General features: G+C 36.7%; 1 protein-coding gene across 1 annotated transcript in view; it reads left to right on the plus strand.

Annotated features, from left to right (window-relative positions):
* Window positions 1-16,288, plus strand: part of SNAP23 (synaptosome associated protein 23) — a 36,604-nt gene that overhangs the window by 17,001 nt on the left and 3,315 nt on the right. The window contains exons 2-7 of the mRNA XM_068550119.1: window positions 3,052-3,153; window positions 3,728-3,769; window positions 4,186-4,234; window positions 4,984-5,101; window positions 13,884-14,042; window positions 15,126-15,270. Coding sequence (XP_068406220.1) covers window positions 3,097-3,153; window positions 3,728-3,769; window positions 4,186-4,234; window positions 4,984-5,101; window positions 13,884-14,042; window positions 15,126-15,270 — 570 coding nt within the window. The 5' untranslated portion in view covers window positions 3,052-3,096. The remainder of the gene's footprint in view (window positions 1-3,051; window positions 3,154-3,727; window positions 3,770-4,185; window positions 4,235-4,983; window positions 5,102-13,883; window positions 14,043-15,125; window positions 15,271-16,288) is intronic.

Consider the following 16,288-nt stretch of genomic DNA (forward strand, 5'->3'; position numbering starts at 1 on the left):
GGCACAGATATTTAATCTATTGGGTTATACCTAAGAAAAGTAAGTTTAATGGGATCTTTGTGTCAAGTGATGTTTCATTTTTCCTTCCCCTCCCCCTTCTCTAATTCTCTTTACCATTCTCGCTAGCCTTTCCTGACTCCATGAGAAAAACTTCTGGAGATAATAAATACGAGTAAAGCTATATAGCTAGTTCTAGCTTGCACCCTGCCTGACACTTCTGAGCAGTTTAGTAAAGGCTAAAAGAGCCTAGGGAGTATTATTCTTTGTCTCTCTTTGGGCTTCCCCTTACAATTCTGCTTTGTCTCACTTACTCCCATTTACTTTAATCATGTGCTCAACATCCTCAAAAATCCAGAGTAGAGAAGTCTTAGGCAGCTCTGTCCTGATATCAGCATGCCAAACATGTGAGAACTTTACAGAAGTCTGTTTCTTGTTTTGTGTGTCATCTGCTCAGGGAGGAAAAAAAGAAGTACTAGGCAGCACTTTGAGTTCACTTAAAAGGTGTCTCCTAAAAAATAGCACCACTGCTATGCTAGGAGTGACTCTTCACATCTGCTGCCCAGCTATATCTGCCTTTTTTTTTTTTTTTAATCTTTTAATTTTTTTTTTTGATAATTAAAGGCAAGGACTCTTGGAATCTTTACGTTTGACAGAGGTCAGTTTTGCATTCAAGCCTCTCTTTGAACCTACATGGAGTTTTGCTCATATTTACTAGGAGAATAACAAATATTGACTTGTAATTGGCAAGAATCACTTCTAGGAGTAGAATTACAAAATTATACAATTTGAGAGATCTGAGCTTCCTTACGCCCAAAATATCTTCCTGCCCATAGTATACTATATTGGAAAACCTAATCGGGATGTCATTTCCACATACTAACTGATTAGTGTGTATTGCTTTTCTTAACACTTTCTGCTCTGTGGGGCATTTAGGAGTTTCACGTGAGAGGGATAGATAACTTTGGAGCGTATTGCCTAGGAAGGACAGGCTTTGAAAGGTACCTTGTGTGGGAAAGCACGAGACTGCCTGGGCAGGCAGATGGGGATATTATGGAAAGGAAAAGCATACAAAAACGGTGGGAGGGTACAAAGCAACTTCCTTTTCTTTTTATAATTACAACTATGAAAGACTGACAGAAGAGAAACTGTAGCATAATCATATGTGTGATTAAAGCTAAAGTCATAAACAATTAGCAAGGTAATAAAGCATGTGGTTCTGTTTATGCTTATATCTAATGAATGATCAGTTCTCAATTTAAGAGAGACCTTTATATCTTGATTATGTATCTTAGTATATGAACCTTTTGGCAGAGCCACAGTCCTACTGTGGCATACAAGCTACGAGATTAAATTTGCAACTTTTGGCAATTTAATAATTTTAATAACAGTAGTTTTATGAGCATTAATGTCTTTAATCAAGGCTCAAAATCTTAATTAAATCCTGAAATGGTTAACAATGACAGTAGAATTATAAACAAGGCCCTAAATGTAATGCCTTCCTGTCCTAGGAATGGTATATTGTCGCTTTTTGTTTAGATGGTTCTAATAAAAGTGTTGGTTAGCTACGGATGTGACTAAAAAGATCTGTATGTGACCAGCAGGCCATTCTAAATCATACACATGTAATGGCAATTTTTTGGCTTGTGGTTCTAGTGTTTATTTGAAGGCTTTGTGCTACTATTACATGTAGCTTTGTTTCTAAGATCCACTTAAGTGAGCGTACATCTTGTTTTTCTACTTATTTGTTCATTCAGCACACATTTACTGGGGTACGAACTGTCAGATCCTGTTAGGGGTTAGAGGTACAAAAATATAATAAAATCCTTTCCCTCCAAGTGTTCAGTCTAGTACCTTCTTAGTTAACAAAGTTCCCTGCTCGTCAGTGAGTGTACTGCATGGCAGGATTTCTCAACCTGAGCACTTTGACATTTTGGGCCAGATAATTCTTGTTGTGGGACTGTCCCAAGGAGCATTATAGGAGGTTTAGCAGTATCCCTGGCCTCTACCAACTAGATGCCAGTAACATTACTCCTCCTTACCCCCCCAACTCCTGGCAATCAAAAAATTCTCCAGACATTGCCACATGTCCCCTGGGGATGAATCCAGAATGTGAACCACACTTTTATATGTGTCATTGACAAAGGGCTTTGGTAAAATTGGTTTTCAAATTTTTAATAACAAAGCTAGCAAATGTACTAAAAAGAAAACAACCTAGGTAAGTCACACAGTGCTTATTACTCCACATGACTGCTCAAAGAAGAATACTATGCAACAATGTATCGCTGTTAATATTACAAGGCAGGAATCTTCACCTATTAAAAGTTTTATGTTTCAGTTTGAATGTCTGTGAGATCACTTCCTGAGTTACTATGAGTTACTAAGTTACTAAGTATAGAAGAATAATTGTACAGTTTCTTAGGGACTTCACTAAAATAACAAACCACACAGTAACTGGAAAGGGAGAGTCTACTCTTAATAAAAGCTAGGTCTTTTCTGAGCTCTTTGTATCAACATTATCCTTTTCTTGTTAAGAATGAAAGTATTCCATTTTCTCCAATGAGTAGCCTGGACAACTGGCACATTTTTAGAGTGTTTCCTGTGCTCTGCAGGCACACGACTTTGAATTTGTTACTTTACTAATGGAACACTACCTAACTTCGACTTCTTCACCTTATTGCTTTTCCATAGTCAGACAATGTACAAAGAACATTGTACAACCAGGAATTCATTTTAATAGTTTCTTGAAGCTTGTCTTCTAATAATGCCTTCCTTCTCAAAGTAGAAGGACCACTTTCCTATTAGAAACAGTGCTTCACTGGAAGTTCTGAAACCTGAGTTTTAGTTTCACCTCTGGTAATAACTAGCATTTAAGCATTTACTTACCATCTCTCAGCCTTAATTTCTTCACCTGAAATATAGATAGATAGGTAGATAGATAGATAGATAGCGATAAAGATAGGCTATTTTACCGTGTTTTCCAAGTATCCTAAATTCCATAAATATACACTCTTTGCTCAAACAAACTTGCTTTTTGTGTCCTTATTCTTACAGAATATCCACATTTCAGTTTCTCCACCTATCAAGTTTTAATTCATCATGGATAATCTGTCAGCAGAAGAAATTCAGCTGAGGGCTAACCAGGTTACTGATGAGGTAAAGGTTTTACTTGAAATAAGTAATTCTCTTTCAGTTTTCACAGTGGAAGGATGAGAGGACCTTCTTAGAAGACCATTTTGGCTTCTTCCTAGTCTCTTTATATCAAAGAATGCATTTGCTCTAGAGCGCCATTACTAGCTCCTTATTTTTTCAACTCATCAAAAAGCTAAATAAGTGAAAACAATTTGTATGTTTTTTTTTTTTTTTTAGTCATTACTGAACAGTTACTTACAACAAAAATATTCTAGATTTGAGGAATTCTGACATTTAATTTTAACAGGATTTTCTAATATCTGTGTAATATACCTAGATTTCTGCTTACATTAAATTTTTTATAAATCCCATTAACTTCACCTTCCAAATTTTCTCTTAAGGACCATCTGGTAGGAAGAAAATAACCAAAATTATAGTAATAAGCTTTCTTTTTTTGTTTTAAAGGGAGAGGTGGATGGGCTGGCAATCTTTAAAAATAGAGTAGCATTATGAATATGGCCTGTGATCAGATTTTGGGCTGGGGGTGGGGCCGGTTGCTACATGTTGTAGAATGCTGAAACTCTGTGTTTTTTCCTAGTCTCTGGAAAGTACAAGGAGAATCCTGGGTTTAGCCATTGAGGTAAGAAAGTGTTTAATCATCAAGTTAAGTATAGAAACTGTATAGAAGGGATTCTGATAGCACAGGCTGGAATTACTGTTAAGAATCAGAAGGGTATTGTATCAATAAGCTTTATTATTTGAAACCAGCAATTGCTGAAATTGTCAAACCATGCAGTAATGGGCCTTTTTTGTTTTTCTAATTGATAGTATTGGAATATGACAGGGAAGACAATTCACCATGAGTTTGTGACTTGTTTTGGGGGGTTAATATGTTAAAGTGTGTTGGTTTGGGGAGATTAGTTTCCTCTGTAGCTCTAGTCCTCTGAGAAACTTAAGTTTCTAATGATTCTCTCTTGCTGTTTTTCAGACCTTGTAGGTTCTGTTTCTGTTTTGTTTTTATTTTGCTGTGCTCTCAGCATTTTTCCCTTCTTTTAGTCTCAGGATGCAGGAATCAAGACTATCACTACGCTGGATGAACAAGGGGGTGAGTTGCAGTCATTGGCAGAAATTCTTGATTTGATTTAGGATGCCGGAAAGCCTTTTCAAATCAGCCGTCTATAAAATTAATTAAGCCTTTGGGAGTACCTTCCCTTTGTAAGATAAGACTGATATTTTACTTCTTTTCTGCTGATTTGAATTATATCATGTTTGTTGCCTATTTGAGGTGGGGGCCACAATACCCCATTGTATACCAAGTATTTATTATGTAGCAGGGCTTATTGTGTGTATTGGTCATATGTGAACTGGACATTATGATATTTTTGCATCATTTTCAGAAATCAAGTTAAGTCCTTAAATAGGTCAGATTCAGGCAGGCTTGGAAACATTCTGTTTGATTTGGCCCTGAGCAATCTGGTCTAGTTTTTATTAATCTTATGACAGCCTTCAGGTTTTGAGCCTATCCAATAATAGAAATGCTGGGGATCTGGTCTAGTCAAAGTACACTTAATTTGGTTGCAAAAGTGATCTCTAAACCAATCCTCACATGCTCCTATTATACCAATTTCCTTAGAACAAATTTTTCCACAGTCAGAGGCCAGGTGCCCCAGGATCAGTATGTGAAAGACTATTTTCATTCTGGACAGTCTGTAATACCACCTGGCCCTGATACAGTCACTGTGATGGGTTATTGGTGGATTCGAGGTTAAAGTTTTTGCTGTTCCATCATAATGGCATTTTCTGGTTGGCCCCGTGAATGTAACGCAAAATGTAACTTCCACAACTTATTCTCAGAACAACTAAAACGCGTAGAAGAAGGCATGGACCAAATAAACAAAGACATGAGAGAAGCAGAGAAGACTTTAACAGAACTAAACAAGTGCTGTGGCCTTTGTGTATGCCCCTGTAATAGGTGAGTTGATAAATCAAGACCTTTTTCAAATAAATCTAAAATGAGAGCACACCCCTCCCCACCCCCCAATAAGTATGACGGGGCCTAAATAAGGAACTTTGTTAGATCAACTGAAGCTGTTTCTCCTTCAGTCAGATCAAACTTGTTGTATAAATGGGCATGTTCACTGCAAACCATCGCTTAAATTTGATCAATCTTTCGATCAAGTCCCAATTTCATTTTTTAATAATACAAGAAAAGGTTAGGAAATATACATCTGGGTAATACAGAGCAGGATAGAATTAGTGTCTTTTCCTTTCACATAAGGAGAATTAACAAAATATGTGTTCTGTGGTAGGCACATGAGGGATGGTCAAGGGAATAAAGGACTTGGATCCTGGCTTCAAAAGACTTACCATGTGGTTGGCTATATGAGAAAGAATAGCAAAAAGTAAAAACTGTATAAATCTAGTGCTAGATCATGTGATATCAACTGAGGCTAAAGGTATAGAACTGATAAAGGTTGGTTTGGAGACCATCTTATAGGAGAGATAGGACTTGAGTTGGGCTCTGAATGATTAGAAAGATCTGGATGGACATGAAAGAAGTGGGAAGACATTTCCTGTGGAAGATTTAATTTAAATAAAGATTACAGAGGAGCTTGACTTAACTGTACTACATGATTCATATAGATGAGAAGTGGAAAATAATACATAAGTAGGCAATAGAGGAACTTTGAATGCCAGCCTAAGGGGTTGATTGATTGGAGTGGAGTATATAACCACACACCAAGAGACTAGTTAGGAACCTTTTGTAAACTAGGCCTGTGGGGTATAACTTTATCATCAATTTAGAGAGAAAAGTGTAAGTCAAAAAAATTCACTGTAAATCAACTGATTGTATGTCAAACATGAAGAAGGAAACATCAAAGAAGACTCTGAAGATTTGAAGCCTCTAGTAAACTAGGAGATGAAAAGTCTTCAAATTATTTGTGTATAGTGTATGAGATTATACTTGACAGAAACGAATTCATTCTTTTTAGTGACTTTATTATTAACATTTAAATTCTCTACTTAATCTTGGGTAAAACAAACTCCATGGTGTTGACAAATAGTACATGTATTCAGACAAAGATGAGGAGTCATTAACAAAACAACTTTGAACTTTATCTTTGGCTGAAATGACATTGTCTGGAGATTGAATCACTATCCTTTCTGCTGAGAGTATTCATTTTTAAAGAGCTTTGTAAGCATTACTGCTTCCATCCAGTTGTCTCAGCTGGTGTGGTAAACCAAAAATGAGATACGAAGGTTTACAGACTCTCAGCATTTTTTTACTCCTCAAAGGAGTTAGGAATGGAGGAGGTTTTGCTCTGTCATGCTTTCAGATAAGTGTTTTCATGTGACAACATTCTCTGTGCCATTTCTACTGGAGAAAATAGAGTTAAATTACTTGTTGGTCAACTTTAGTGTTTGTTTTGGGCATAAGAAGCTAAGAAAGACAAGTCTGTTGACCTGTTTAGACCTTGGTTGACTCTCCAAAAGTGCATATTTTAGTAACTATGACCTGCGAATCAGGGTTTAGCAGATTACTTTCAGCAAACAAGTTAGAAATGCACAGATTTTTTAAATCTAAACTCTTTTTTTAACTATGTTTTGCAAACTTACTTGCACTTTTCTCCTATGTTCTGTGTACCCTCTTGGAAGAGTTCAGGGGAAAAAAGTAAATGAACTTCATTGAGATACATATTAAGAGAAGAGCAAGGAAGAGGAAGTCCTTCCTAGAACCTAGAGCAAATTATCTCTGATGAGTAGGAAGAGCAGTGAATCCTAAGGTGGTCTGATATCATAGAAAGTGGGAAATGGAGCTACATAAGTATTAATTTTATTTTTCTTTGTGTACCCAGACAAGCATAGGCAGGATTTCCTTGGACAGTCTGAGAGAGAAGGTAGAGTATGGTCCTGAAGCAGTCCGTCGTCAGCCTCTAACCTCAGCAGAGCCCTTTCCTAGTGGGTCAAGAGAAGAAAGCACTTGTTAACAGTTGGAATCAAGGGGCTCCTATAACAGAACACTTGTTCTCTGAAGAGGAGAGAGTAGTGTTTCACTTTAAAGATTCCGATTTTAATTGCCTCCCTTCCATCCATCTCTCCTTTACACCACTGAGTCCTTCCCCTCTATGGTATCTCTTGTCCTCAGCTTTATCTATTTTCATTCCTGCCAGGGGCGTGATCTTTCTAAGCTTAATCTGCTAATCTGTGTTTCAGTTAGGCTTATCATATAAATAGCCATAACATGAGCTTCTCAAAGGCAGAGACGGTATCTTAGTCTTCTGTATAAAGCTAGTACTAATTCTGGTACTAGTAATAACAGCTCAGGTCCACAGTCTCTTATCTGCCATTTAGAAATCTAAAAAACTCTGAAAGCCAAAGGTTTGTTTTTTTCAGAATGTAGTGCCACAACTTATTAATTAGGCTACAAGATGTAACCTGAACTGAAGCTATTTAATAGTCTTTGTTACACTTAGCATAAATGTTAATCTGTTTCACTGCAGAAATATTGATGTATGTGATTATGTGGTACTGCTCAAAATGTCTCACATCCAAAGGTTTGCATGAGAGTTGTGAGCCTGTATATTAATTTAGGCTCTTACTATCCTGAGCACTTTAAATTTAATCCTTACAATACCCTTAATATGAGATAGTTCCTCTTATTATCACCGTTTTACATATGGGGAAACAGAGGCATAAGGAGGCTACACTAACAAGTGGAAGAGCTGAGATTCAAAACCAGGCAGAGCCCTAGTTTTTAACTGTATGCTACCTTGCTTGACAGGCAAGAAAAGAAAGAACCTTTTTGTTGTTGCTTTTGTTAGTTGTATTACTATATAGAAAATGTCTTGAGTAGATTTGTTCTTTGAGATTTCTTTTGTTTAGTAGTATTCATTAAAGCCATATCAGCAGATCTTTTTCTAATAAGACATGGAAATAGCTTCACTTAACAGAACCCTGTATTAGAAGTGAATTTTAATTTTAGCTAATTCTTTTTAAAGGACTACTAGAATTTGAAAACAGACTACAAGGATTAAACTTTAAAATTGTGAATAAATGTCATTCTTTTAGCTTGCTATACTATTTGAATCCTAAAAGCAAAATAGAACAGATCCTTATTAAAAATCCTATATCTTTGTCAGTAACTTTGGGGTTTTTTTGTTTTGTTTTGTTGTTTTGGCCACGTCACACTGCTTGCGGGATCTTAGTTCCCTACCAGGGATCGAACCCAGGCTCCCGGCAGTGAAAGCGCCGAGTCCTAACCACTGGACCGCAAGGGAAGTTCCTTTGTCAGTAACTTTGATAAGTCGTAATTCTAATTAACAAGAGTTTAAAAAGAAGCAGGTTTAAAATGGGAAGTCTCAGAATAGTAAACTGCCTGATGTCCCAGTTTAACCATTGTCAGACAAAGTATTCCTCTGTCTTAACCTGCCTCTCTTCATTCTGTGCTTAAAATGTCAAACATACTGGCACGTAGTTTGAAGACAGGTTGGTATTTCTGGACCACTTACTAGAGAAGTTGAAAATTGGTACTACAGGTTTTATACTATTGAATCTTATGTCATATTAAGATGTAAATATTCAGCTCTGATTAGTTAAAATAAATATTGAATTACTGTATTTTAGTCAGCATTTGAGTGCTTCCTCCATCCTACTCACTGGAGATACAAAGTATTTGCCTTCTCTTCATGTTAATGTTCATAATTTTAGGACAGAATATCATCATTCAGACATTCTTAGGAAAAACGAAGTATGCGCTGGTTTAAATAGTTTTCATGTTTTTCTTTTTATCTAGATTCTCAGACGTTGGTTGTTTCTATGAAACCAGGCAGGAATTTAAATGCATTATGTTTTGAAAACTAAACCTGCTTCTGTTCTGTTTGATTGGCATTCACTGTTTTCTGCATTTCATTCTCTCACCTAATCTCTTCCTTTCTAACATGCTTACTAAAAATGAAGATTTAACATCAGAAGCTGAGCTCAGTAACTGATCAAAGGGAACTTTAAGATGCAGTCTTGTGGCGCAATTTGGGCTGTTAACCTGCTATCTAAAGGTGATGCTTCAAATGGCTTTTCTGTGCATGTGCATGGATTTTGTGAGTGGTAGAGACTCTTAAAAGCTGTGCTGTGTTGTGTAATGTAAAGTGAATTTGTTCTTGATGAGAGCTGTCTGCCAGAAGATGGATTGACGAAAGGATCTTAATTTATAATACCACCCTTTGACTAATGGCTCTGATACTAAGTTTTTGCTAAAAAACATTTAAGATTATAAAAGTAAAAACACCCCTAAAGTTTCCTAAGACGTTTTAAATAGGTTGATCTTTGTAGAGAATTGCTGCATTCTAGTTCTGATCAAAGGTAAGGGAATTCAGGCTAAATACATAGACTTTGATTTCAGCTTCCTTTCTTCTGTTAAGTTTTCCTACTCCTTTCTGGTTCCAGAATCAGTATTTCCTCTATTGAAGTATTGCTTCTAATGATTTTGGATTCCCCATGATTTAGGCCACTACCACATTGAGGAATTAATTGCCAATGTAAGTCATCTTAAATGCCATTTGGAACAAGGTGGGATATAAATTTAAAATGTTGCCATATCTAGTTATCTCCTTTTTTTAAATAAGGGTTTACTCTCTTTATATATATTATCATCTGTTCCATAATACCTATTATGTCATGTGTTAGCTTGCTGTGGTTTCGTATTGAATTAATGCAGAGCTAACTAATCTTAATTTTTTTATGGAAGTTAACCCTCTAGTCAGCCTACTGTTTATTATAATGTTTGACTCCTTAATTTTGGATCTTTATGGGGACTATGAATACCATGGTTAAATGTTAGAAAATTGTTTGATTTCTACCCTTTGTTTCTTGCCCTTCTTTTTCTTCTTTCCTGTAACCTGATCACCTCTCTCTCTCTCTCTCTCTCTCTCTCCCTCCCCCCACCCCCGCTTGGGCTTTCTTTTTGCTATTTTATTCAGTTAGTACTAATGTTGACAACCAAAACTCAAAAAAGAAATTGTTAAAGTTACTGTGTTCATATCCTGATACTTGTTTTCTGTATTTATAGCAGCTTCTTAAGGGATATTTCAAATTCTTATTTCAAACATGCCATTTTTGAATGTGATATTTATCTGAAAAAATGTAGTAGTTCAAGATTATTAAACTCTTCAAAACTGACAGTCAGGGGTAAATCTAACTTTCTAGATGGAGTTCTTAATTGCATTAAAATCTACCACAAATTTGCTTAAGCATTTTATTATGAAATCTAATTTCTTCCCAGAGGGGCTGTTAATTTTGTTATGCAGAAGAGTTCTGTTGCAAATCAGAACCATTTCTTTCTTACTGTAGACCAGAAACAACCCTGGCCTAGATGTCTTTTTATATAGCTATATTCCAACTATATTCGGCTGCTTGTAGATCTCAAAGCTAGGGAACGTTAATGGGCTATAAGAATAAACATGCCAATTGGTAATCTGTGCAATTAAAGACATGAACTTTTAACTAAGGATCAGGTTGAGTTGAAACCAAAGAACAAAAATATTTGTCTAATGCTTCACAGAACAAAACAGCCCTGTGACTTATTAAGTACTGTTATCATCTTAGTTTTACACATAAGAAAAGATGCTCAGAGATGGAAGTTTGCATAAGGTTCTGTAGCTACTGAATGACAGGTCTAGGATTGGGATTCAAGTCAATTTACTCTAAATCTTGTGGCTTAAAAAAAAACCTTGTGTATACGTTCACTTCCTCCAGATTAATTCCTCAGTGTCCCAATATATAGAAATACTAAGGTATGCTACCATAGTAATCTAAAATATTCCTTCTACAACAGATTGGAAGTCTCTTAGAACAGTGTTTCTCTTCCCTGGTTGGGCAGCTAAATGATCTATTGAATTTAAATAAAACCATAGTTACAACAGAAGATTCCCAGGCTCCATCCGATACAAATTGAAGTAGAATTTTCAGAATGTAGCCTGAAATACACATCTGTGTATTCAGAATCATCCAGGTCATTTTGGTGCTCAGTCAAGTTTAGGAAATACTACCTTTTAAAGCACTTAAGACCCTTTGAAGGAAGACAAATTAGATTAAAACCGTTGTTGTTTTTATTAGATACTCAGCTGCCTGACAATGCGCTTAAAAACAGGTGTCTTTAAGGGTTGTACAACTCAGTGGGAGAAGCTCCAGGGTAACAGCATGTGGCAGGATCTTGAGCAAGCAGAAGGTATTATTACCTGGAGTAGAGGTGCTGAAAGAGACATGGAACTATCACAAGGATGAAGATATGAAATCAACAGCATGTAAAAATCACTGCTTTATAAACATGGAGAACATGTCAAAACTGCATGAAAAAGAAGTGCAGAGTTTTTTTCCCCAATCCATTTGAAAATAAATGTGACAATTCAAGTCAGTTTTTTGTACCTTTTCCCCTTGATATTGGAAGAACATCAAAGATCCAGTCCTCTTAAAGGGAGAAGGGTTTGATAACCAGTCTGATTCTTCGTTCATAAACTATGCTTTAATTGAACCTCATTCACAATATCATGTTAAAACAATTCGTTTGCATCTTATGCCCCTTATATCTAATTGAAGGAAGAATTCTCAGAAGTTGAAGGAATTTCAAATATTATTTCTTAAGGTTGAGGAGGTTGGAGCATGTGTATATCCCTTGCTAGACCAAGAGCCCACAAGTCTGTCCCAACCCAGTGCTTCTGTGCTAAGACTCTCAGAAGCACAGTGTCTTATTATTTAGTGACATTAGAATTCCAGCCCTCAATCTTTGACCTGTTTTACAGTCTAACATCCTGATAAAAGCCTCACTTATCTTATATTACTTCTATTAATATTTCTGGTGAACTTTCTGATAAACTTATATGTTGTTTATTTTGCTTGGTTGCTATTACTCTGCTTCAGAATTTTGCCTGACACCCATCTTATTAACAAAGAATACATGTAAATGGGTTTTTTACTAAACAGAAATTATTTATAAATATTCATTTAAATAATGTGTATATCGGGGACTTCCCTGGTGGTCCAGTGGTAAAGAATCTGCCTTCCAATGCAGGGGACGCGGGTTCGATCCCTGGTCAGGGAACTAAGATCCCACATGCCGCGGGGCAATTAAGCGCACATCACAACTGCTGAGCTCGTGCGCCTCAACTAGAGAACCCGCGTGCTGCAAACTACAGAGCCCACGCACTCTGGAACCTGAGCGCCACAACTACAGAGCCCACGTGCCCTGGAGCCTGCGTTCCACAACTAGAGAAGAGAAAACCTGCAGACCACACCTAGAGAGAAGCCCGCGCACTGCAAGGAAAGCTCCCTCATGCCTCAACGAAGATCCCGTGTGTCGCAACTAAGACCCGATGCAACCAAAAAAAAAAAGTAGTACTAAATAATGGGTATCCCACCTTGTTCCAGGAAGGATTTAACATGGCTTATTAATAACTGAATAGATTGATTAATTAAACATATATAGTACCCTTTCTGTAGCATTGATGATTAAGGTCTAAGATCCAGTTCTAGGTTTGCCAAACATGAATCCTCACATGATCCTATTAAGAAAGGAGCCACTGCTTTCCTAAAATCTCTCCTTTGCTTTTGCGATTTCAAAACTTCCTCATTAATGTATCATGTGGAATAAATCAGAAACCAATGTTATAGCCATATACTACTTTGTTTTTGTTTATAGAAAAGCAAAAACTAAAATTGTGTGAGTGGAAACTTTACCTAGCCAAATAATTAGTAAGAAAAAGTTTTATTTGTGTTTTTTGTAATAGCCACTTAAAAGTCATTTTACTAGGTTCTTTTTCTTGCCATTTATACCAGTTTAAGTAGTAAATCCCACGGTAAAATTCTGGCTTTGGCTGATTTTTAGCTATATCAGTTAATCTAAACATATGCTTCTATTTTTAAGAGGCTTGGATTTAGGATCATTTTTTTTTTTTAAGGTGGAAAAGTAAACTCTTAAATGAAAAAGTCCTAAACCAAACTATTTGTAACTGGTACCATTGTAGCCAAGGAACTCATTCATTGCCTTTCCTTCATGATGTTTGTTTCTTAAGAAACCTTTTTTTAAAAATAATTTTTTTATAATAACTTTTTTAAAATTTTATTTTTTTATACAGCAGGTTCTTATTAGTTATCCATTTTATACCTATTAGTGTATATATGTCAATCCCAATCTCCCAATTCATCACACCACCACCACCCCCCGAAGAAACCTTTTTAAAAAAATTTAATGCACAATTCTAACTTTAAAAAACAGATCAGCTGAAACTGCTATAGTTTAAGTAAGTGAGCAACTGAGGTCTAAGTACTGCCCACTCAGCCTTCTTTCTCTTCCATCCCTCATCAACCTCTGAGATGCTTCCAAGGAACCATTAAGGCATCCCAGAGCACCTTTCCTAAGGAATTTTTTTCCTAGTGTCCATTAACCTCTTTTCTGGAGAGTGTCAGAGGCTAGGAGAACCTGAAAAATCAAATAATTACATTTTGGTACTTGCTAACTGCTCAGTGAAGATTTGGTGGAAGTAGTTTAACCTTTAGAAAAATGTTTTTAATGTAAGTGGGCTTACACAGTTCATCTTTTTCCTATGCCAGATTGTGATGGAGCATAGTGTAGATAATCTAGATCTAGCTGCATGTAGCTTTTATTCTAAGGGTGCTAGGGCATCCCTAAGGTAACAAGCACTAATAATGTCATTTCTCCCTCTCCTGCTTTTTGGTATCTCTCTACACTCCTGACTCTTATATAGGAGAAAGAACTTTGAGTCTAGTAAAGTCTATAAGGCAACATGGGGAGACGGTGGAGACAACTCTCCTAGCAATGTAGTATCTAAGCAGCCAGGCCGAGTGACAAATGGTCAGCCTCAGCAAGCAACCACAGGAGCAGCCAGCGGCGGATACATTAAACGGTATGCCAGCTCTTCCCGATATTTTTATTCTTTTCCTAAATGAATGGCTCTCTCTGGAGACTGGGTGTAATTATGCATGAACCCCAACTTATTAATTAGAAATAGCATTTATTCCTTTTTTATTTTTGGATTTTTTTTTTTTTTTTTTTTTTGGCCGCACGGCATGTGGGGGTGTGCGGGATCTTAGTTTCCCGACCAGGGATCGAACCCGTGCCTCCTGCAGTGGAAGCGGGGAGTCTTAACCACTGGACCACCAGCGAAGTCCCTTATTCCATTTTAAAATTTGCCTTCTGACAAAATGGTGACTGGGATTGTTGACATTCAAGGATGGATTAACTTTTCTTTGTAAAGTACTTTCCAAATTATTCAAGTAATCATGTTTTACTTCTGTAAATAAGAAGATGTGTTTTAAAATGTATCATCTAGAGTAGGAGTCAACCAAATCCCTATAAGGATATCTGTAAAGGGTCAGATAGTAAATATTTCAGACTTTACAGGCCATACAGTCTCAGTCACAACTACTCAACTGCTCAGCTCTGTTGTAGGGTAAAAGCAGCCATAAACTATATATAAACAAACGAGCATGGCTGTGTTCAAATAAAACCTTATTCATAAATTCAGGAGGCAGGCCAGATTTGGCTTTGGGCCAGGATTTTGCAACCCTTATTTTAGAGCAGTAGTTCTTTAGACCTAAGCGTGCATCAGAATCACCTGGGAGGTTTATTAAAACACAGATCGCTGGGGTCCCTTCCAGTCTCTGATTCAGGAGATCTGGAGTGGAGTGTGAGAATTAGCATATTTTCATGTCTAACAAGTTCCCAGGTTATGCTGGGAATTACACTTTGAAAAACCACTATCCTAAAGTTATTTCTTAATCTTAAATGGCTTTAAGCTGTTGTGCTCTCTTGGATTAGTCTTTCCATTTTTACTATAGAATGTTTCCCAAGAATGGTAGCCTGCATCTGTTGGGTCTAACACTTGCTGAGGTCATTTTGGTTACTTATTTTTATAAAAAACTAAATCCAGACTCACTCCATTTCTAATTCACCCAAAAGTACTGAATTAACTATCTTTTTGTGATAGTATAACAAATGATGCCAGGGAAGACGAAATGGAAGACAACCTGACTCAAGTGGGCAGTATCCTAGGAAATCTAAAAAACATGGCCCTGGACATAGGCAATGAGATTGAGGCTCAAAATCGACAGATAGAACGGATCACAGAAAAGGTAAGAGCTTTTTAGTGCCACAGGAAAATGAGACATCCAGTACAGTGTTTAGTAATAGACATCTGTGCTAGATGCTCTGGGGGCATTGCTCTCAATAGGGATAAGATCCTGTCCTCACAGGCCTTGCAGTTTTGATGAGTTCTAACACACTGAAAAACAGTAGTCAAGTCCTCCTATCTCTTACTCAATTGGTTCATTTTGAAACCAAGAACTTGGGACCAAGTGGTTTTATTTAAAATTTCACACATGAAGCTCACAGTCTCCTCTAACCTTTCTGTGAGCTGTCGGGGGTTTTTTTGTTCTTTCGTTTTTCCCCTGAAAGAGCAAGTTAGCTTTTGGAATTTTATTTTGTTAACTAATAACAAATTAGTAAGTTCCCGAATCCTCATCTCATGAGTCAGTAGATAAAAATCAGTTCTGCAGAATGGTTCTCGTGGGGTGGACACACAAAAACAAGAGTAACAAAAAAGTGCGGTTGCTATTTTTTACTTCATATGATATAAAATATACTGAAATTAAATTGTGTTCTGTGTTTGGTTGTGTCACATCTAAAAGCTGTTCTTATTTATTGTTACTTCATTAAAATCTCAGTATACTTTAATGGTTGGGGTAAGTTTTTCAGCTTGGCTTTCTGTTGAATCACTTATGATGGATTTCATTGAGGCAAACAATGGTTCATAAGATGTTTTCAATGCTGTTATGTGGGTTTAGGCTACATATTACCCATCATTTTAATTTACATATTGATGTGGATGGTGATACATCTGTTCCACAGATCTTGGGGTAGGTTATTTCAGTCTCTGGGTGAGATCTAGGGTAGCTCCAGATGAGATTCTATGATTCAGTTCAGGGGACTCCCACAAGGTCCAGATCTATAGCAGAGAAGAGCATTATATTTTCATTGCATCTACATGCCATTGATTATAAGATGCATCCTAGTTTCAGACATGTTAAACTATGAAAAGAAATGTTACAGAACTCATGAAATACTGGCAAGTTCTCCTGTTATATCTTTGTC

This window comes from Eschrichtius robustus, chromosome 1 (assembly GCF_028021215.1).
Source record: "Eschrichtius robustus isolate mEscRob2 chromosome 1, mEscRob2.pri, whole genome shotgun sequence".
NCBI lineage: Eukaryota > Metazoa > Chordata > Mammalia > Artiodactyla > Eschrichtiidae > Eschrichtius > Eschrichtius robustus.